The sequence below is a fragment of the Typha angustifolia genome, chromosome 15, assembly GCF_048772165.1.
Source record: "Typha angustifolia cultivar Huaian chromosome 15, ASM4877216v1, whole genome shotgun sequence".
NCBI lineage: Eukaryota > Viridiplantae > Streptophyta > Magnoliopsida > Poales > Typhaceae > Typha > Typha angustifolia.
The window spans coordinates 22,494,278-22,516,149 of record NC_133253.1 but is presented as its reverse complement, the minus strand read 5'-3'; the positions used below and the strand labels follow the sequence as shown (position 1 = coordinate 22,516,149).

The 21,872-nt window shown below is 36.3% G+C and overlaps 2 protein-coding genes across 2 annotated transcripts; both read left to right on the top strand.

Annotated features, from left to right (window-relative positions):
• The first annotated feature begins 1,341 nt into the window (after nt 1-1,341).
• LOC140777077 (disease resistance protein RPM1-like) lies at nt 1,342-3,934 on the top strand. The gene has a single exon (XM_073120978.1). It carries the CDS (start codon nt 1,418-1,420, stop codon nt 3,932-3,934), a length of 2,517 nt encoding a protein of 838 aa, XP_072977079.1. The 5' UTR covers nt 1,342-1,417.
• Nucleotides 3,935-4,703: 769 nt separating this feature from the next.
• On the top strand, nt 4,704-18,269 carry LOC140777076 (uncharacterized). The gene is made up of 4 exons (XM_073120977.1): nt 4,704-5,797; nt 9,073-9,292; nt 9,386-12,157; nt 15,241-18,269. Exons 3-4 carry the CDS (start codon nt 9,489-9,491, stop codon nt 18,113-18,115), a joined length of 5,544 nt encoding a protein of 1,847 aa, XP_072977078.1. The 5' UTR covers nt 4,704-5,797; nt 9,073-9,292; nt 9,386-9,488; the 3' UTR covers nt 18,116-18,269.
• The last annotated feature ends 3,603 nt before the right edge of the window (nt 18,270-21,872 follow it).

The following is a 21,872-nucleotide window of genomic DNA, read 5'->3' as shown; positions in this document are numbered from 1 at the left end:
GCGCTGCCCCTCGCAATAACAAAGTAAGCCTCATACTTAGCATTAATATGTAGTATAAAAATATTTGATTTGATAATCTCATATATGTATAATATTTATTCTAATTATTTTTGTTTTTAAATTTCTTTATGAGGATTATTATTAATTTAAAATTTTAATCAATTTAAAATTAGTAATTAGAATTTAAAACTCAAAACATTGCAAGAATTTTATTGAATTTGTAACTGTCATAATGGTTAATTTATAATAGTTATTGAGCTGAAATATATTTATGAGTGATATTAATAGAGTTAGGTTTGATTGTATCATGAGGATATTGGGCTCAAGTTTATTTATCTTTTAATTGATTTATATTTATCTCTTAGATAAGCTCTTAAGACAAGTCTAATTAAATAATGTAAACCTCTGAAGCAAGTACAATTAAGTCATATAAAATTTCTAAAGTAAATCTAATAAAATCATGTAAGTTTGTAAGACAAGTCTTAGTTCGAATTGTGTTAGCTTTTAGGATTAGTTCTAGTATGACTCATTATACCCGATCTCTATATTTTGATGTGTTGAGCTCTTTTGTTGAATCATCAATCATTGAAAAATTATTGAGTTTAGCAATTTATTATCATCGTATTTACTATTTTATTATAGTCGTTAGATTATCTTTATTTTCGTAGGAATAGATCATAATAATAAAACTCTTTCGAGCTTCCAAACCATAGCCATGAGCCACCTACTATATGATCGTTCACTATCATTCTTGTCTGTTCAGTCACTCCTCTGACGGCACCGCAACGTCATATAATTACGATTTTATCCTATTTTAACTTTTTTCACTGTTTTAATTTTATGTTTTTATTTCCGACATCGAAATCATGTGAAACTAAAACCATTAGATCTTTGACTTCGGAGGTTGCTCTTAATAAAATATTATAATTTTTCATGTTCTAATCGATTCTAAATCTAGTGCATAACATATATTATACCGTTTGAACACTTTCAAACACCCTTCTAATGATTTAGGAGATACCCTTTTTGAACTCATTCTAGCTCTTGTAAAGCCGTGTGATATATGAAAATACAAAGTCTTTTAACAGTTATGCATATACAAAATATTATGAATACGTCGAGATAGTTCTGATTCTAATCTCTGAACTGCATATACGCGATCATAGGGAGGAATTAAAATGCATATCTGCTGGACAAGTTGCGTCTGAGCTTGTTCTGCGACCAGTAGGCAAAAAGAAGAACTAACTAAAAGCAGAGTAAATCTACAAAATAACTAACAATGGGAGAGTACGGAGTTGTTCTAGAAATTGCTAAATTGAGCATTTCAATAGGACAGGTATTACTGCAAGGAAAACAAGTACAACTAGCAAAAAGGGCAGCAAAAGAAGCAAAAGAAGGTAAAGACATTGCAAATCAAATGAGTCGCATACAGGGGGAACGTGTAGCAATACAGTGTTTCCTTAACCAGCAAGACATTAGAAAGGGCGACAATCCAGGTCTAGAAGCTTGGCTAGCAAAGGTACAAAAGCTGACACATCGTACTCAGGACTTGGTCGACGAATATATGCAGACTGTATCTCACCAGCAACAAGGGTATAGATTTGGTGATGTTACCAGAAAAATAGTACATCGAGACCCAACTTCGATTGCCTTGATTGGTATTTCTACGCATTTGAAAGTTATAGAGACAGATCTTACACACCTTAAACAAGTGAAAGAGCAATGGATCAACATGACAATTCATACTAGTGAAAGACTACTATATCAGGCTTCTCATGTCCTTGATGGAGAAGAGCTTGTGGGAATTGCGGAAAACATAGAGATACTGGTTAAATTTTTACAATCTGAGGAATCCGCTCTCTCTGTAGCCTCAGTATGGGGTATGGGGGGGCTAGGGAAAACCGCTCTAGTCACCAATGTTTATAAGAGAGAGTCTCAAAATTTTGGGTGCCATGCATGGATTTCTATCTCACAGTCGTACAAATTTGATGACATCTTAAGAGTATTGATAAAGAAACTATATGGGGAAGACAGAGTTCCAGATGGCATTCAAAGCATGAACATCGCAGAACTAAAAGAGATATTGAGAGTATTTTTGGAACACAAAAGATATCTGATTGTTTTGGATGATGTCTGGAATCCGAAAGCATTTCATGATCTATGTCATTGCCTTGTCGATAATCACCAAGGAAGCAGAATTATTATCACAACTAGAATCGATGGTGTAGCATCACTTGCGCATGATCGATGTAAGCTCCAACTCAAGCCTTTAGGTGACGAGGAGGCCTGGGATCTCTTTTGTAAACGGATGTTTCGTGATCACGTATGCCCGTCGGAGATTGAGAAATGTGCTAAGGAAATTGTGACTAAGTGTCAAGGACTGCCACTAGCTATTATGTCAGTAGGAAGACTCCTGTTATCATTAGGACAGCAAACAGAGTCGGAATGGAGCCGAGTCTACCATCGGTTTAATTGGGAGTTTGAACAGAATCCTAGCCTAGAAGATCTGAGAAACGTTTTATATCTAAGCTACAAGGATCTACCGGCATATCTCAAGAGTTGCTTCCTATATTGCAGCATGTTTCCAGAGGACTATTTGTTATCTAAGAAGAGGCTAATCAGGTTATGGATAGCAGAGGGGTTTGTACAAGAAAGGGGATCCAACACATTGGAGGAAGGTGCGGAGGACTATCTCAACGAGCTAATCAAGCGGAGCATGCTACAAGTTGTAGAAATGAATAATAAGAGGAGGTTTCGGATGCATCACCTTATGCGTGAGTTCGCTCTCTTCGTGTCTGCAGAGGCAACATTTCATGCAGTAGTCTACAACAACAGTGCAAAGTTAAAGGTAGACGGCGATGTCCGTCGTCTGGCAGTACACAATTGCAGCGAAGATGTGTTATCAAGCACATATATGCCGTTGCTTCGAACTTTCCTAGCATTGCACTGCAGTACACTCTCCTCCTCGTTTCTCTCATCCAATTTATCTAAATCTAAATATCTTGCAGTGCTAGATCTGGATGGAGCCGCGTTGAAGACCTTACCCGATGTGATTGTGGACTTGTTCAATCTTCGCTACTTAAGTCTCAGGAATTCAAAAGTGGAATCCCTCCCGAAATCTATCGAGAAGCTCTCCAACCTGGAGACGTTGGATCTCTATGGAAGTATGATAAAAGAATTGCCACATGGGATAGTGAAGCTCGAGAAGCTGAGATACCTGAACGTTATGGAGGTGAAAGATGGGTCCGGAACTTCTACACCCCCAGAAGCACCAAAAGGTTTGTGGAATATTAAAGTATTGCAGACTCTCAAGGGCGTGAAAGCTAGCAGGGATCTAGTAAAAGGATTGAAAAATCTGACTCAACTAAGAAGTTTGGCTATCTTCGAGTTAAAAGACTACCACTTTATGCATCTGTCTGCCTCTTTATCGCAAATGCGCCTTCTCTCTCGATTGGTTTTATTTATAAACGGTAGTAAATACGATAATCTGACCCTTGGACGGGAGTTGCTGTTTTGTGATGGATGGCTCCCAAATCTACAAAATCTTAGGAAGTTGCAACTCAAAGGGGCCATTATTCCAAAGGAAGGTTCCTCTCGTTTATCGGAAACGATGAAACATATCTTTCTAGATCTGTACGAGGGGGATCAGCAGCTGGTGTTTCGTGATGGATGGTTTCCCAATCTACAATCTCTTATTATTGAAAACATTAGTTGTGTCAATCGAGTGAAGATGGAGAAGGGAACCATGGTACACCTGCACACCCTTGTTCTAAAAGGTCTAGGAGAGCTAAAAGACGTACCGCAGGGCATTGAGTTCCTCACATCCCTCAAAATTCTAAAGTTCGTTGAGTCGCACTTTGACTTGCAAGCGAGGCTGCAAGAAAGCAAAGCACAGATCAAGCTTCAGCACATTGCCAATATCTATATCAACTGATTATTTATATATATATCTTCTATTAGTTTAAGATTGATTTAAATTAAATTTTAATAGATAGTGATAGAGAATTATATTTAAATTAAAGTTTATATCTAAATAATCAAATTTAAATTATTTAATATTAAATGATATCTCCTATAATTAAGGTATAATTATATTTAAGAGAGAAATTTTAACGGAATAAAAAAAGTTTAGAACGTTTTTTTCGTACCGTAAAATTAATTGTTTATTAATCACTTTGATGAAGATTTAATGGTTAAAATCTTTACGTATATAATAAGAAAATTGAAAAGTTAAATATACGTAATTAATCTTCCTAACTAATATATTTTTTTTGCTAATATGGTTTTGGAAGGGCGATTGTACACGAGAAGACATTTTCTTCGTTCGCCGGATTGACTTTGTCAACACGAGTAATTATATATATATATGACACCGGAGACTGCTTCTCAAGGAATTTTATAATGACCAACTTGCAATTTTCTTAGGAAGTCGATTCTCGTGCTGCATATCTAAATTAAATTAAAGGCGGACTACACTGATTTCCTCCTGTTTGACTATCTATAAAGATTGTAATTAACATTGATTAGTTCACCATCTTAGAAATTAACTAAAATAAGAACCATCGAGGATTGTTGAAACAATTAATGATACAACGCAGAGACGACGTCAGACACCATCACATCACGTCCCTGTGACCGACACCATGGACAGATAAAAATAAAAGCCTTCCTTGACTCTATTTCATTACCGAAACTCTCAGGGAGAAGAAAGGAGAAAGGAAGAAGAAATAAGAAAGAAGAAGAAAAAGAAAAAGAAGAGCAGGAGAAGAGGAAGAGAAGAAAGAGAGAAGGTGAGGGAGGGGTTGCGGACCCGGGCCGGCGGGGAGGACACTGGCCGCTGGTGGCCATCCAGCGGCCAGCCTCTCGCCGACGGCTCGGCTCCGGCGAGCCCGAGCCCGAGGCGAGAAACAGAGAGAGAGAGAGATAGAGATAGAGAGAGAAGAAGGAAAAGGAAGAAGGAGGAGGCTCACCTGCGGTAGCACGGCGACAACGGCGGCGGGTCGGCAGTGGGAGAGAGAGAAAGAGAGAAAGAGAGAGAGAGAGAGTACCGAAAGAGAGAAAGAGGAGAAGGAAAAGATAGAGAGAGAGAGAGAGGCGGTGGGGTCGTCGGCGCTGCGGCTGCGGCGCCGGCGGGCCCACCGGAGCTAGCTGGCCCGGCCTGGTTGGCCGGGCCAGCGGCTGGGAGTGCGTGGCACCCCCAGCCCGTGCCATGCAAAAAAAAAAAGAATTTTTTTAATTTTTAATTTTTTATGGGATTGGGTTGTTACACTGGAAGATCACAAGATTTTCTTCTCTTTCCATTTCTTCTCTTTAATATAATAAAATTTTTTCTCTTTATTTTTTATTTTTTTTCTCTCTAATTTCCCTTAAGAATAATATTTAGAAGAATTCTTTAGGAGAGAAATTAGGTGGTAATACCGAGAAAATCTTAAAATATAAAAAATAAAATAAAATTTTTCATTATCTAAACTTTATATTTCTATTTAAAAAAATTTGGATTGTTACAGAAACTGGCAAGGATTGCTGCAACAATGAGCTGGATCATGGATACTAGTGAAAAATATGGTGCAGAGACGTCAGACCCACCACGTGTTGGGGGCCATGCTTTTTTAGTCTTTCAAAAAAGTCAAAGATACTATGTGGACTTGCAGTATATACTTCGACAAATGTCTATTAATCGAACTACACATCTCCGTAGCCGGGGTGTTCTGAGTTTCATATTTCCGTTCGTCGTTCGTCTACCTATCTGCTCCTTATTATCTTTATCTCTATTCTCGACTACTTCAGCCACAGGGAGGTATATATACCCTCTTGAACTTGCTATGTTATGCATGAAGGAATTATAATTGTTTTTTAAGACCATTGATTACATTTCTGTACGTTGTATATATCTTGGAAGTTTTAATTACTTTTCTTTTATAGATTAATTTTTCTGAGCATCAATTATCTGTTTCTTTCCAGCGTATTTTAGTTTACGTCATTATACTTTCCTCCACTTTTTCCTCAAGATAGCTTTTGATACACTTTAGTTCATCAAGTCCTTGTACACCCGTTTGCATTTGCATGCGGCTGGCTTCGTATCTTTGGGCTTTCGGCATAAGATCTCAAGTCTCGTGCATTCTTCACAAGAGTTTTATTCTCTTCATCATCCATGGCCAGTTGCATGCATTATCTAATCAATCTTGTTCCACCAAAAGAAACAAGGCTCTTTTAACATTCTGGACTTGCAAATTAAAATGAACATTCATTCATTGGACGGCTTGACTGTTCTAATATAAATTGTTCCAAGGTGAATTCCTACAACACAGAGTAAGTAGATTTTTCTGAAAATAAAGTTGGGTAGAAACTAAGGTATCGACGGACATAGTGAATAGTACTAATTATTTTTTTTCTATTCTTATGGTAAGTGCTTTATGTGACGGCCCCATTAAGTTTATATGCAATTATTGTTTTCTTAGAGTGAGTTTTGTTATAGACATCTATTGAAGATTCACTTAAACGAGTGTTGTCGTGATGCTGTGACTATAGAACTCTAGCAAATTTTTAGTAACTCTTATGATAATTAAGACCAATGTATAGTTATAAATAGTGCTACCTCTACAAGAACAATATTTGATTTCATTGATATTAATTATCTAATACGAAGGAAGTAGTCCAACGTGAGACGATAATTGAAATGGATCTTCTTAGGATACTGAGTCAAAGTCTAAAGTCTGAGATTCTTTTATCTAAAACTGCATGTTGTCCATTTTACTAGCAGCTGCACCATCACAAAAGAAGATAAGGGCCTAAACATGTCCATGATTTTTCATCCTCATCTTTGAGTTTGGGCCTAAACAAATCCATTGTAAATTATGGAGAATAAGACTGAAATGTATATAATGATGTTAGAAAAGGGATTAAATATGCGTTCCTTTTGGATAGCTTCACATCCTGTTGTGTTTGCTTGTATTTAGTAAAAGATCCATTTGTTTTTTATTTTAATGTCCAAATGACACCCTAACAATACCATCAACTGAGTTAACTAAACTAACAAACCAACACAAAATTTCCGCCAATTGATTACATCGATTAGGGTGGCAATCGGGTTGGATTAAGCGGGTTGGGGTCGGGTCAATTTTATCTTGACACGAACATGACCCGATTAATAAACGGGTTGCATTTGGTAGAGATGAACACGACTCGAGTAATAAACGAGTAACATGACCCGACTCACCTAACCCGATTAATAAACGGGTTGGGTTAACGTTACACGCTAACACAATCCGTCTAACTTATTTAATATAAATTCTATATAAAATTTAATACTTTACTAACTTATCCTACGTAGATAATGTATTATACAAATAAATAACATATTTCTAACTTAAAACTTATACAATATCAAAATTATAATCATAATAATTCATCATAACAAAAATCTATACAATCGAGTTTGTTTTAACTCTTAAATGGTGTATCATACAAATAAAAATATATATTTTCAACTCAAAACTCATATAATATCAAAAATATAATTTCTGAAAAGATACTCTCAGCTCCTTTCAAAGTTCAATTATTAGACCTGCCTTATCCTTCTCCTAAAGAAATTAATGGAAGCCAACTTACAATTAACACTAGAAAAAAAATAAAATAAAAAGAATGTATAACAAAAGTATTTAGCTCAGATGAAGCGGGATGTATACCCAAGTAATGGCATATGGTTGAGCCTTAAATGCTCAAGAACAGAACTGTATGATTCTTGCTCAAGTCGATGGACTTGGATCTCCATATCATTCTGTACCCTGGGTATGAAATACCACCAACAATAGCTCTTGCATTTTCAGTTATATATCCTCCTCTTGTGCCCCTGTTTTGATGTGGTGGTGGAAAATCATTGATCAGTTCCTGCAGACAACATTGGGAAATAGAATAAACATCACAAAATTATAATCGCAAATTAGAAGATCCAAGATAAATTTAGCTGAAATTTGGTAAACTCCTTAAAACTTTTTGTAAAGTATTAGAGGGATTGAAACTTTCAGTGGTCACTATATTATGGCTTTAGTCAGTATGAGAATATAGGGTGTTGAGATAACAGAAAATGTAGGCAACATAAAAGCTCACACATCTGCTCATTGAAGGCCTCCTTAACTTCAATGGCATATGCTCCATCTTAACTTCAGTGGCGACGGTGAAGGCGGTAGACAAGCAGTAGCAATGGCAGCGACGATGGTGATAAAGGCTCGGCAGGCAACGGTGAGGGTTAGGGCAGATAGGCAGCAGTGGTCAGGGTTAGGGTAGATGAGGAAGAGATCCGACGAGGGTGAGGGGCTAAGCGCAAATGGTGAGGAGATCTGCCGACGAACTCTCGAGGTAGACGACAGACAGAGACGGAGGTGAGAGGCACCGCGGACGGAGGCGGTTGGAGAGATTCAACGGTCGGTAAGCACTACACAATACACTTGCTTGGGAGTCGGGGCAGACGGTAGGTGGAGACTAAACGAGAGACACCGCAGCAGGTGACAGACAACGACTAGAGAGATTGGAGAGAGAGAGGAGGCATGGCGAAATTATTTTGCCCTTTTGGAAATTTGGATGAGGCGGTTGTAAAGTGGAGAGAATGAGAGAGTAGAGTGATTTATGTTTTAGTTACTTTATATATATACGGGTTGGCGGGTTGGTGGGTTAGCGGGTTGGCGGGTTGGTAGTTTGACTCGACTCGACCCAACCCGTATACTTAAATGGGTCAAGCGGGTCAAAGCAGGTCAGCTATATAAACCCCACGACCCGATTATTAAACAGGTGACCCGTTTATGACCCGAACTTGATTATACTAAATCTAAACCCAATTAAGAGCTGAGTTATCGTGTAGAATTATCGGGTGGGGTCAAGATTTGTTGCCCCTAACACCGATTGACTTGATAATGAATAGTTAACAACGTGCTAAGTCTTTTGTTGGGTTCTTTTTATTGTTATTATTATTATTATGTTGTTGTTGTTGTTGTTGTTGTTGTTGTTGTTGTTGTTGTTGTTCTTGTTGTTGTTCTTCTTCTTCTTCTTATTATTATTCTTATTATGTTTTGATGAAAGTCAGTAAACAGTGCGATGCGATTATTATATACTGCTATACAAAGTCAACTTTAGTTATGGAATAACTCTTCACGAAAAATTCCAACTCTGATACATGCATAAATAGCGGGCCGAGCTACTCATCCAATTTTGGGTCATAATCGGGAACAAGAAGAAACAAGGAAATTTTTATCTATCCACTCGTCAGTCATTTGATCATTTCAGCGCCAATTTTGAAGAGGTATGACGAAATATAAGCACTGCTATTTGTTTGCCCAGATACTATTTTTCTTCAAGGACTTCAAATGCTAAGTGTAAACTGAATGTTCACTAGGTTCTAATTATCCACCGCCAGGTTTAATTTCTCCGGGCCAGTAGATCGGCGAGGAGAGCAAGAGAAAAGGATTACAAGACAAGTAAATCAAGTGAAGAACAAAATGTTGGAAACTCCTGCACTTGCTGTTTCTACTGCTAGTTTAGCTGTTGGACTGGCACAGCTAGCGCTGCAAGGAGAAGAATTTAAACAAGCAAAACAAGGTCCAGTAATGAAAGACATTGAAAATCGAATGAGTAGCATAAAGAATGAACTTTTGGTAATACAGTGTTTCCTTGACCAGCTTGACATGACAAAGGGCGACAATCCACCCCTAGAAGCTTGGATAGCACAGGTACGAAAGCTGGCATATGGTACTCAGGACTTGGTCGATGAATATATCCATATTCTATCTCACCAAGGATATAAATTTGGCGATATTACCAGAAAAATAAGACATGAAGATCGAACTTCCATTGCCTTGACTGGTATTGATACTCTCTTGAAAAATATAGAGGAGGAGCTTACAAAGCTATCAAATCGGAAAGACCGATGGGTCCAGATGCCACGTCAAGTGACAGATAACACTAGCGACAGAATATTGCACCAAACAATGGCTTGTCATTTCCTCGATGAAGAAGAGCTTGTGGGAATTGAGAAAAACAGAGAAATATTAGCTAGATTGTTACAATCTGAGGAATGTGCTCTGTCTATAGTCTCAGTATGGGGTATGGGAGGGCTAGGGAAAACAACTCTAGTCACCAATGTATATAAGAGCGAGTCTCAAAATTTTGGCTGCCATGCTTGGGTTTCTATCTCACAGTCGTACAAAATTGATGACATCTTAAGAATATTAGTAAAGAAACTATACGGGGAAGGAGACAGAGTTCCAGATGACATTCAAAGCATGGACGCCATAGAACTAAAAGAGATATTGAGAATATTTCTGGAACACAAAAGATATCTGATTATATTAGATGATGTCTGGAATCCGATAGCATTTCATGATCTATGTGATTGCTTTGTTGATAATCACCAAGGGAGCAGAATTATTATCACAACTAGAATTGATGGTGTAGCATCACTTGCACATGATAGATGTAAGTTCCAACTCAAGCCTTTAGGTGACGAGGAGGCATGGGATCTCTTCTGTAAGCGGGCGTTTCGGAAGGAAAAAGATCATGTATGCCCTTCGGAGATTGACAAGTGTGCTACGGAATTTGTGACCAAGTGTCAAGGACTGCCACTAGCTATTGTGTCAGTAGGAAGACTCCTGTCATCATTAGGACAACAAATAGAGTCGGAGTGGAGCCGAGTCTACCATCGGTTTAATTGGGAGTTGGAACAGAATTCTAGCCTAGAAGATCTTAGAAACGTTCTATATCTAAGCTACAAGGATCTACCGACATATCTCAAGAGTTGCTTCCTATATTGCAGCATGTTCCCAGAGGACTATTTGTTATCTAAGAAGAGGCTAATCAGGTTATGGATAGCAGAGAGGTTTGTACAAGAAAGGGGATCCAACACACTGGAGGAAGTTGCGGAGGACCATCTCAACGAGCTAATCAGGCGGAGCATGCTACAAGTTGTAGAAATGAATAATAAGAGGAGGTTTCGGATGCATCACCTTATGCGTGAGTTGGCTCTCGTCGTGTCTGCAAAGGCAACATTTCATGCAGTAGTCTACAACAACAGTGCAAAGTTAAAGGTAGACGGCGATGTCCGTCGTCTGGCAGTACACAATTGGAGCGAAGATGTGTTATCAAGCACATATATGCCGTTGCTTCGAACTTTCCTAGCATTGCACTGCAGTACACTCTCCTCCTCGTTTCTCTCATCCAATTTATCTAAATCTAAATATCTTGCAGTGCTAGATCTGGATGGAGCCGCGTTGAAGACCTTACCCGATGTGATTGTGGACTTGTTCAATCTTCGCTACTTAAGTCTCAGGAATTCAAAAGTGGAATCCCTCCCGAAATCTATCGAGAAGCTCTCCAACCTGGAGACGTTGGATCTCTATGGAAGTATGATAAAAGAATTGCCACATGGGATAGTGAAGCTCGAGAAGCTGAGATACCTGAACGTTATGGAGGTGAAAGATGGGTCCGGAACTTCTACACCCCTAGAAGCACCAAAAGGTTTGTGGAATATTAAAGTATTGCAGACTCTCAAGGGCGTGAAAGCTAGCAGGGATCTAGTAAAAGGATTGAAAAATCTGACTCAACTAAGAAGTTTGGCTATCTTCGAGTTAAAAGACTACCACTTTATGCATCTGTCTGCCTCTTTATCGCAAATGCGCCTCCTCTCTCGATTGGTTTTATTTATAAACGGTAATAAATACGATAATCTGACCCTTGGACGGGAGTTGCTGTTTTTTGATGGATGGCTCCCAAATCTACAATCTCTTAGGGAGTTACAACTAAAAGGGGGTAATACTCCAAAGGAAGATTCCTCTCGTTTATCGGAAAAGATGAAATATTTCTTTCTAGATCTGTACGAGGGGGAGCAGCAGTTGGTGTTTCGTGATGGATGGTTTCCCAATCTACAATCTCTTATTATTGAAGACATTGGTTGTGTCAGTCAAGTGAAGATGGAGAAGGGAACCATGGTACGCCTGCACACCCTTGTTCTCAAAGGCCTAGGAGAGCTCAAAGAAGTACCACAGGGCATTGAGTTCCTCACGTCTCTCCATTTTCTGAAATTCTCTGAGCCGCACTCTGAGTTGAAAGCAAGGCTGCAGGAAAGCGAAGTACAGGGCAAGCTTCAGCACATTGCCAATATCTATATTGACTAATTATTCGAAAAGGGTATGCTTATTCATCATAATCCGTATACTGCTGTTGATTTAAGTTGAAAATACTATATCCCAACCTGCCACTGTTTGATATTTGATCTTTGTTTTTCATTTTTCCTTTGATAAATTGTTATCCTCTGTTATTTCTGTTTATCTAGTATCTGTGAGGAAAAAAATAATTGCAAAGCAAACATCCTTGGCATGAATAATCTCCATCTATGTTAATTGTTATCATAGTAGGTTGGAATGGGAAACTATATAAATATGTATATATAGTGTGTGTCAGAAAAAATATCTGCCTAGTGAAGAAAAATATCTGTTTTTAACAACCGTTGTATGACTAATAATTACTGCACTTCTTTTTTCAGAATTACATTCAAATATTTCGTTCACCATTAATGCACTTTCGTTTTCCTACTGATGATTTTATTCTTCCCCACTAGATTATGTTTACTGAATTCATTTGATTGATATAGAACACAAGAGTTTACAAGTAGGTAATAGCGAAAATTGTACATCTTGATCTCTTTTCTGTTTTTAATAGCTGATAGGATGGCAATTATTTGGTTTGCAGGACCTCTCATCTCAAGGACCAGGGCGTCTGATGGTCAACATATCTTCAATCGTTCCTCTTTTATGTTTTTTTTTAAAAAAACCCAAAAAGAATATCAAAACAAAAAGGACCAAATTATCATTGGTGGCTCGTGTTTGATTGCTATTTCATTTTTCCCTTCTTTCCTGTTCTGCTTAGACGTCAATAAGTCACTCTGGTACTTGAGCCTACTTCACCTTTCATTGCCACCCAGTATGGTGCTGGAGAGCTTGAGTGCCTATGACAACATGTGTATCATCTATTACTTGTTCACTGTCGTGCTTCGCTCTTCAATGGGGGAAAACTCTATTGTTTTGGTCTTGCAAATTATTGAGAATATTAGCTTGTTTCTGAACATTGTTATTCTACTTTGCTGCTTGTGGCTTGTAACATGTACACATTGTTGGATTGTTCTAAGGCATTGTTCTTTAATTTCGTTGGTCATGGCTTAATATTTCTAGATTTTGCTGGCTTGTTTTTAGACATTGTTTCACAACTCCAAGGACATGGGCAGTTTTTTTTTTTATTTTAATTTTATTTTATATTTTGGGCATAGTAGTTTGTTTTACAAATTTATTCGACAAATAGATTAATTCGCTATCAAAGTAGACGAGTACTTCGAGTACTTACTTGGATATTCTGTTCGAACTATTATCTGTTATTGTCATGCTGTAATTATGTGTATAAACTGCTGACATTAAAGACGAATAGCTTTTACTAAAACTGGTTTGACCTTTAGAAAATTAGATAGCCTAGTTTAGGCTTGGGTTCCAGTCCGTTTTAAGTTCGGCTTAAAAATAAGCTCGAATTTAGGCTCGGCCTTATTTATATCTTTATATTTAAGTAAAAAAAGATTAGAATCCCAATCCTATCAGAACTCTTATACTTTGAAACAAAATTTGGAGATCTAAGTCATCTGAGAGACAGGGGAGAGAAAGAATTGAGAAAGAAGAAGAAAGAGAAAAATTATATAGTATATCAAGAGAGAGAATAGAGAGGAAAGAGAAAAAGAGAATAAACGAAAAGAGAAAGAAAATAGTGGAGCATATTGAAATATGTGCGGATCATGATTAAGATCTAAATATCAAATTAATTAGGAATGAATGATTAAGTAAAGTTTTCACCCGTATTTTCTTAACTTCTTATTATTCTAAATAATATAGAGTTGAAGAATTGAAAAGTAGTTCTTTCTATCTATTCTTATCATATCTAATTTTATGATATAAGAAATTTTGATATATAAGATATCAATTTTATTACATGCATAGGAATTTAAGAAATTTATTGGTTTAAAATTTTTTATTGAGGAATTAGAGATATCAAAATTAGTTACATTTTATAAAAAAAATTCAGATTTACTATATTTTAGGAATAAAAAGATATTATTATAATATATTTTTATAGATTTAGTAATATTTCAATTTAAAAGAATTCAGGATTAATAAAAATATTTAAAATTATATTTTTATTTCAAGAAAACAAGAGAGGAAATGTTTATTCTCATATATTTTATTTAGATGTTTATAAAAAGAAAGAATTTTTTTTGAGAGAATCTTCAATAAAAGATTATTTATGAGATGAATGAGATTAAATATTATATTATTATTTATTCATATTTCTCTATATATGACATTGAGAAGAGGACCATCAGAGTTTTCAACAACTATATGATACTTTCAGTGTAGCAGCTGAGTTTTGAAGTAGGTAATATGATATTTATTTTAATGGATCAGTTGAGTTTTCAAGTAGGTAAGATGGCATTTTCAATGGACCAACTGAGTTCAATTATGTTTTTCCTTGCTTACAAACAAGGTCTACGTGCTGCAATTGTATCTCGTATATGTCATTGCATATAAACAAAAAGTATGCATCACTTATAAAAATAGATGCATTGCACGCTAGGTGCGCATTGGCTTATACAAAGTGAACCACTGCACATAAAAGATATGCATTGGTTACAGAAAGATAAGCATTACATATAAAATATGCATACTACACAACCTAAAAGCAATTACCAAAACCTACTCGATCCTGTACACAGGGTGTTATTCTGAAAGAGAAAAAGCACCATAATCTCCTTTTGCCGAGCCATCTGCTGGTTATTATCTCAGCTTTATTCTCTTCTTCAGCCAGCAGAGGTATGCTAGTTTGAAATTGCCGTGTTAAGCATCAACGAAACGTATCATCATGTGTTTATCTGTATTTCTTTTCTATCTCATGACTTCTTGGAAGCAACATAATGTTTTTAAGGTTTTTATCCTTCTTCTTTCAGTTGTTATTGCTTCGTATGACATATCGCTGAGTTGGAAATTTATCTGGGTAGTGAAGTAGCAATAAAAATAAATAATTTTGAAATATCAGATCATACCTTTTGATCTATGAAATGAACGGTTCAACGGAAGATTTCTTTTTCCGTATTCTTTTAGCTTAGCTCTATTCGTTAATGTAGATACATCTAACAAAAAAATGTTCAAACCTATGGATGTGAAGCAAAAAAGCTGATTACTTTGATTTAGCAGAAGAAGAGAGCAAGAGCAAGAAAACAAGAACAAGAAAGTTTACAATATTAGTAGCAAGAATAGAAGACGCAGCAAATATGGCAGAGGCTGCAATTGTTCTGGCTGTTAAAAAGATTGGTCTTGCTTTGGGAGGAGAAGTGCTGAACTCGGCTACATCTTTACTAGCAACAGAGGTTTCCTTACTGGCAGAACTCCCAAGTAGTATGAGTCGCATACAGAGTGAACTTGCCGTCATGCAAAACTTCCTAATCCAAGTACGGGACTGCAACCATCAAGTCCTACATGTTTGGCTAGGACAGGTGCGAAAGCTGGCATATCGTATTGAGGATATCGTAGATGAGTACGTCTATGTGGTAGCTCGGCAACAAGGGAGTGAACCGGGTGGTTATGTGGAGAAAATGAGGAAGAGGCCGCGAACTTTGTCTGCATTTTATGGTATTGCCGACAAGCTAAAGGAAGTGGAAGCCAACCTGGTGAATCTCTCACAAATGAAAGATCGATGGATTAACATGGCACCAAATGGTGGACTCGGCAACATTTGTATTGGTGGTGCTAGCGAGAATCACTTAATAAATCAAGCAATCTCTGCTCATTTCATTGATGAAGAAGAGCTTGTGGGGATCGATGAAGACAGAAGAGTACTGACTCAATTGTTAGAATGTGAGGAGTCTGCTCTCTCTGTACTCTCGTTATGGGGTATGGGGGGGCTCGGCAAAACTACTCTGATCACCAATATATACAAAAGAGAGAAACAAAATTTTGACTGTCATACATGGATTTCCATTTCACAATCGTACAATATTGATGATATCTTAAGAAAAATGATAACAGAATTATATAGGAAAAAGAGGCTTCCCAGCGGCACTCAAAGCATGGACACCAGAAAATTGAAGGAGATACTGAGGGAATTTCTTAGAGAGAAAAGATACCTAATTGTACTGGATGATATATGGAGTCCAACAGCATTTTACAGCATAAGTGACACTTTTGTTGATAATGACAAACAAAGCAGAATAGTCATCACGACTAGAATTGAAGAGGTAGCCTCACTGGCACATGATGGATGTAAGCTGGAACTTAAACCTTTAGGTGAGGATGATGCCTGGGATCTGTTCTGTAGAAGGGCCTTTAGGAAAGGCAAGAAGGATCATATTAAATGTACTCCGGAGCTTGAAAAGTGGGGTAAAAAGATCATCACCAAGTGCCAAGGGCTGCCGCTAGCTATTGTGTCAATTGGAAGCCTACTGTCATTGAGACAACGAAGAGAGTCGGAATGGAGACGACTCTATGATCAACTTAGTTGGGAGTTGGAACACAATCGTAACCTCGATCATGTGAAGAACGTTCTAAACCTAAGCTACAATGATTTGCCAATATATCTCAAGAATTGCTTCTTATATTGTAGCATGTTCCCAGAAGACTATGTGCTCAAAAGGAAGAGACTTATCAAGCTATGGATAGCGGAGGGATTTGTAGAAGAAAGGGGAGCCACCACAATATTGGAGGAAGTTGCAGAGGACTATCTCAACGAACTAATCCATAGGAGCATGCTACAAGTTAACGAAAGGAACTCTTTTAGCAGGATAAAGAGTTGTTCAATGCATGACCTTGTCCGCGAGTTGGCTCTCTCTCTATCAACAAAGGAAAATTTCTATGTGGTGTACAACAATCATGAAGCATTAGTGATAGATGATGCCCGCCGTTTGTCAATAGTCAATTGTAGCACCAATGGGTTATCAAACATAGATCTGCCAATGCTTCGAACCTTAATGGTATTCGACACTGCTATGTCATCGTCCTGGTTACTCCCTTCTATGTCATCTAAATCTAGATATATTACAGTGCTAGATTTACCTGATTTATCAATTGAGATTATACCTGATTCAATTGGGGACTTGTTTAATCTGCGGTACTTAAATCTCAGGAACTCAAAAGTGAAATCACTTCCAGAATCTATCCAGAATCTATATGACCTTCAGACATTGGACCTCCATAAAACTGAGATGACGAAATTACCATTTGGGATAGTGAAACTGAAGAAGTTGCGACACTTTCATGCCACCAAGGTGATTGATAGCACATGTAGAATTTTTAAATGTGTTACCGCCGTGCAAGCACCGGAAGGTTTTTGGAGTCTCAAGGAATTGCAAACCCTCGTAGGAGTGGAAGCAAACGAGGACTTGGTGGGACAATTAAAAACCATGACTCAACTGAGATCCTTTTCCATTTATGGCTTGAAAGGCATCCACTGTGAGCAACTATGTTCCTCCATATCAAAAATGCAGTTCATCTCGTACTTATTTTTGATTGCAGACGATGAGAATGAGGTTCTCCAATTGGAGGGTTTGAACCCCCAATCTTTGTATCTCTACAGCCTTAATCTAAGAGGGCGTTTGTCAGAAGGAACGTTGAATTCCCCCTTATTCTGTGGTGATCAGCAAATCAACCACCTTAGAGAGTTAGGCCTAACATGGTGCCAACTAGAAGAAGATCCCATCTCATCACTTTCGCGGTTATCAAACCTAACAAGGCTTTTCCTTCGAAATGTGTCCAAAGCAAAGCAATTGCAGTTTCGTGCTGGATGGTTTCCCAATCTTGACTATCTTGCCATTTTAGACATGCCACATGTTAATTATGTGGAGATAGAGAATAAAGCTATGGTAAAGCTGAGAACCTTTGAACTCCACAACTTCAAAGAGCTAAGAGATGTTCCACTTGGCATTGAGTTCCTCACATCTCTCCACCGTCTGTGCTTCGGTGAGCTGCATCCTGAGTTGAGAATGAAGTTGGAAGAAACAAATAAGAAGTGCAAGTTTCAACACTTCAACAAGATTCATATCCGGTGAATATACCATACCCTACCATACAAGGTGAAAGTACTAAGAGTTTTTATTCATCTCGGAATCACGCCAAAAACACTTGCTTATCATAATATTAGTTTTCTTGATTATGGACCTCAATGCATTCATGTTACTTTACTTTATTTTCATTCAATTGCATGAGAAGACGGGGAAATGAACAGTTGTTTTTCCTTTTTTATTTTTGAGTAGGTTAGGTCCACACTATTAAACAAGCATTTTAAGGAAAAGAGACTGGCCTATTAAAGTCAGAGATTATTAATTTAAATCCTATTATGTTTATATTTACTTAAAATTTCACTCATTTAAATTAAATTTATTTTCTGAACCCCTTAAAATATCTCAGCGAAGGAATTTCTTTGCATTCAAAGTATCTGTGTCGACTGAATGAAATACAAATTAAAATTTACGGAGTTTAGTATTTTATGTATGCATTATTGAAAAAAATCAATTGGTCGTGTCTTGTACTACCCAAATCAGTACTACACAACTAGTCAGTGGTACCCAAATTACTCTTCAAGCTCGCAGGTAGTTTGCATATGACTCGGAAAGCTATTTCCGACACGAGTTTTTCGTTCCATCATGTAACTATACATCGACACCAATGACGCCGAGCTATTTATTTGATGAGCAGGTTGTGTATTTAGTTTAATTGTATGCCCATAGATCTTTGCGACTTAATATCAATTGAATATATATTTTTATAAAAGGACGTCCATCAGTTTGACTCTTGAAGATTAAGATATTAGGTTTGTGAAATGACGAATAAATTTGTTTTCTTAAATAAGAATTATTTTAATTTCCCATTGGCACCATGGACAAGTTTCAGCAGCAATAGCAACTGAGATTGGCAAAGACGATGAAGCAAAGCAAGCACCAGTCTCCTGTATAAAAGAGCTCTGAGTTGGGGCGCCTAGAAACTCTGAGAACTGAGTTGTGATATATAATATGTGGAGTGGGACAAGGCAAGAATTATCAGTGGGTATCTTTCTGTTCAGCAGCATCTTAATTCCAAATGAAAATTGTTGTATAAATAGCCCCTTAAACTACTCATACCTAAATAGCAAGCAGCAGGGCCTTTCCTCTTATCTCTAAATCAGCAGTTAGAAGTGGTATGCCTAACTTCTCAGCCATGTATTTATCCTTTGATCAGCACAAATTAGATCGTTCTTTTATTATCGTCATCAATTCATATCCTCTAAAAAGACTTACTTTGATACTAATATAGATTGTCTTGCTAGTTGGCACGATTGGTATTGGTTTCCTATATATTATTGTCAGTAGATTAAGCAATATATTACCTTTAATTGAATCTAATTTAGAATTTCTTTCATCCATTTTTTTATATCTTTTTATATTTTTGTGCTTTATATATATTAAATTATATTTTAAACTTTAGAAATCAAATTCGGATTTTGATTGTCCCTAAGTTATTTGCCCTGAGTTAAAAGATTTAAGAAAAATTATGAGATTGCAATCTAATCGCATATATTATACTAATATCTAGTGTTGAAGGGCTTTAATTTAGCTAAACCTATTTAAGGTCACATAAAGGTCTCAAAATTACTTTCCTAGCAATGTCAACTATGTAGTATGCCAACGACATAGTCTAGCCGTACTTACCGTGACAAGCTAAGTCGGCATTCATTAGATACATTAGTTACATAACTGATAGACCAAAATAAATTTGTTACTTTGGTTATTGGTTATCTAATAATTTTCTCTTTTTTATTGTTATAGATTTATATCTTTTTATACATTCATTATACAGGCACGATTTGTGCGGCTCTGAGCCCGTAGCAAGGTTATGTCTTTTGTGGGCTTGTAAGCCTGTGTATAAGGCAATTTATTTTTTAAATTCTTTAATATTGTAAACTTCAAGTTATTATGGGCTTGCGAGCTCAGAAGGTCAAAAGTCTGTGACTACCTTATAAGTTATTACAGACTTAGTAAATTTAATTTTTTGTTAAAAGAAATATGTTTCTTTTAGAGAAAAATTGATAATATATTAAAGGAGATTTGAAATATAGGTATCATTTCTTACTTTGATATGACATAAAAATAAAAAATAAAAAATAAATTTTTTAAAGAAATCAAGAATATATCATATAAATAGTACTAAAATATTATTATTAAATTTGTAAAATATAAATACAAATCATTTTAGGGGTAAATATATAATTTTAGATGAATTTAAACATAGACTCATTAAATTTTTTCTCTTTCCTCTCTCAAGTTTTGAAGTTGGTTAGAAAAAATTAAATAACATATTTCTTAAATTATCAAAATGCCTTTATTGAGATAGAAAGTTGGATACCCACTAGGATATGAATAATTTAAAATGAAAGAATGTAAAAATTAATATGAAGAATTAAAACACAAATTATATGATTGTAACTTGTGAAAGTAAAACCATGACATATAGGTCATTATGATTAATAAGTACAACTCAGAAATTTTAGAAATAACACTTTGAAAAATATGTTGGAAATTTTATGTGTTTTGACATGAATTTTTATTAACTTTGAACTAAATTTTAAATGGGGACCACATATTATTAATAATAGTTTAATGTAAAATTAATTTATCTCAAAGAGTATTTTATTGTCATATATTCACTTAGTCAAATTCGTGAAGAGAAGCAAATAAAAATTAGCTCTAAAGTGGGTATCATAGTAATGAAAAATAAAGATAAATAAGTTTAGTATCGTATTGAATATTCGAGAAATATTAGTATGATATATAAGTGATAAACTTTTTATGGACTTTAAACCTAAAAAAAGTATATATTTATAGATAAAGAGTACTATGCAACTTAACTCACACATGTGCACGTCGCTCAGCTTAGCTTGGTTCGCACATGTGGGTCAAATCTAATTTTAATTTTTGTCTGATACAGGTTCAAATCTAATCTAGTTTGTGTCAGTTAGTTGGTTGATTAAATCTGCCCAAAATTGAAGTGGTGTGTCCCTTCCAATTAGAAGTTGAATCTTAAGTGATGCATCCTTCACTTTGAAACTATTACTTAGTTAGATTCAAAATAATGCATCTATTTGTGACGAGTCCCATCGCCAGTTTAGGTCCTATAAATATGATTTCCTGTTATGTTTCAAATGAAATGGACCTCACAAACGTCCTGGCATATGTGTGATTGTTATTTAATCTTTCCTTCTTTCCTGTGCTGCTTAGACGCCAATAAGTCACTCTGGTATTTGAGCCTACTTCACCTTTCATTGCTACCCACTTTGGTGCTGGGGAGCTCAAGTGCTTACGAGAACATGTGTATCATCTGTCACTTGTTCACTGTCATGCTTCTCTCTTCAATGGGGGTAAATCTCTATTGCTTATTTGCTTTGGGCTTGCAATTTATGGAGAGTGTTTGCTTGTTTCTGAATTTGTTGCTTGTGGCTTGTTTAGTTTGTAACATGTACACACTGTTGGATTGTTCCAAGGCATTGTTCTTTAATTTCGTTGGTCATGGCTTAATATATCTAGATTCTGCTGGGTTGTTTTCAGATATTGTTTCACAATCCCAAAAACATGGGTAGAGTTATTATTATTATTATTATTATTATTATTATTTTTGCAAAGTAGTTTGTTTTACAAATTTATTGGAGAAATAGGTAAATTCTCTGTCAAAGTAGACGAGTAAGTATATCAGTACTATTATTTGTTATTGTCACGCTGTAATTATGTGTATAAACTGCTGACATTAAAGACGAAGCGCTTTTACTAAAACTGGTTT

Excerpts from the sequence above, each read along its gene's own strand:
- LOC140777077 (XM_073120978.1), top strand. The coding sequence starts at position 1,418 with ATGAGTCGCATACAGGGGGAACGTGTAGCAATACAGTGTTTCCTTAAC.
- LOC140777076 (XM_073120977.1), top strand. The coding sequence starts at position 9,489 with ATGTTGGAAACTCCTGCACTTGCTGTTTCTACTGCTAGTTTAGCTGTT. Across the intron at positions 12,158-15,240 it reads GCCAATATCTATATTGACTA|CAAAAAAGCTGATTACTTTG; the intron begins ATTATTCGAAAA and ends ATGGATGTGAAG.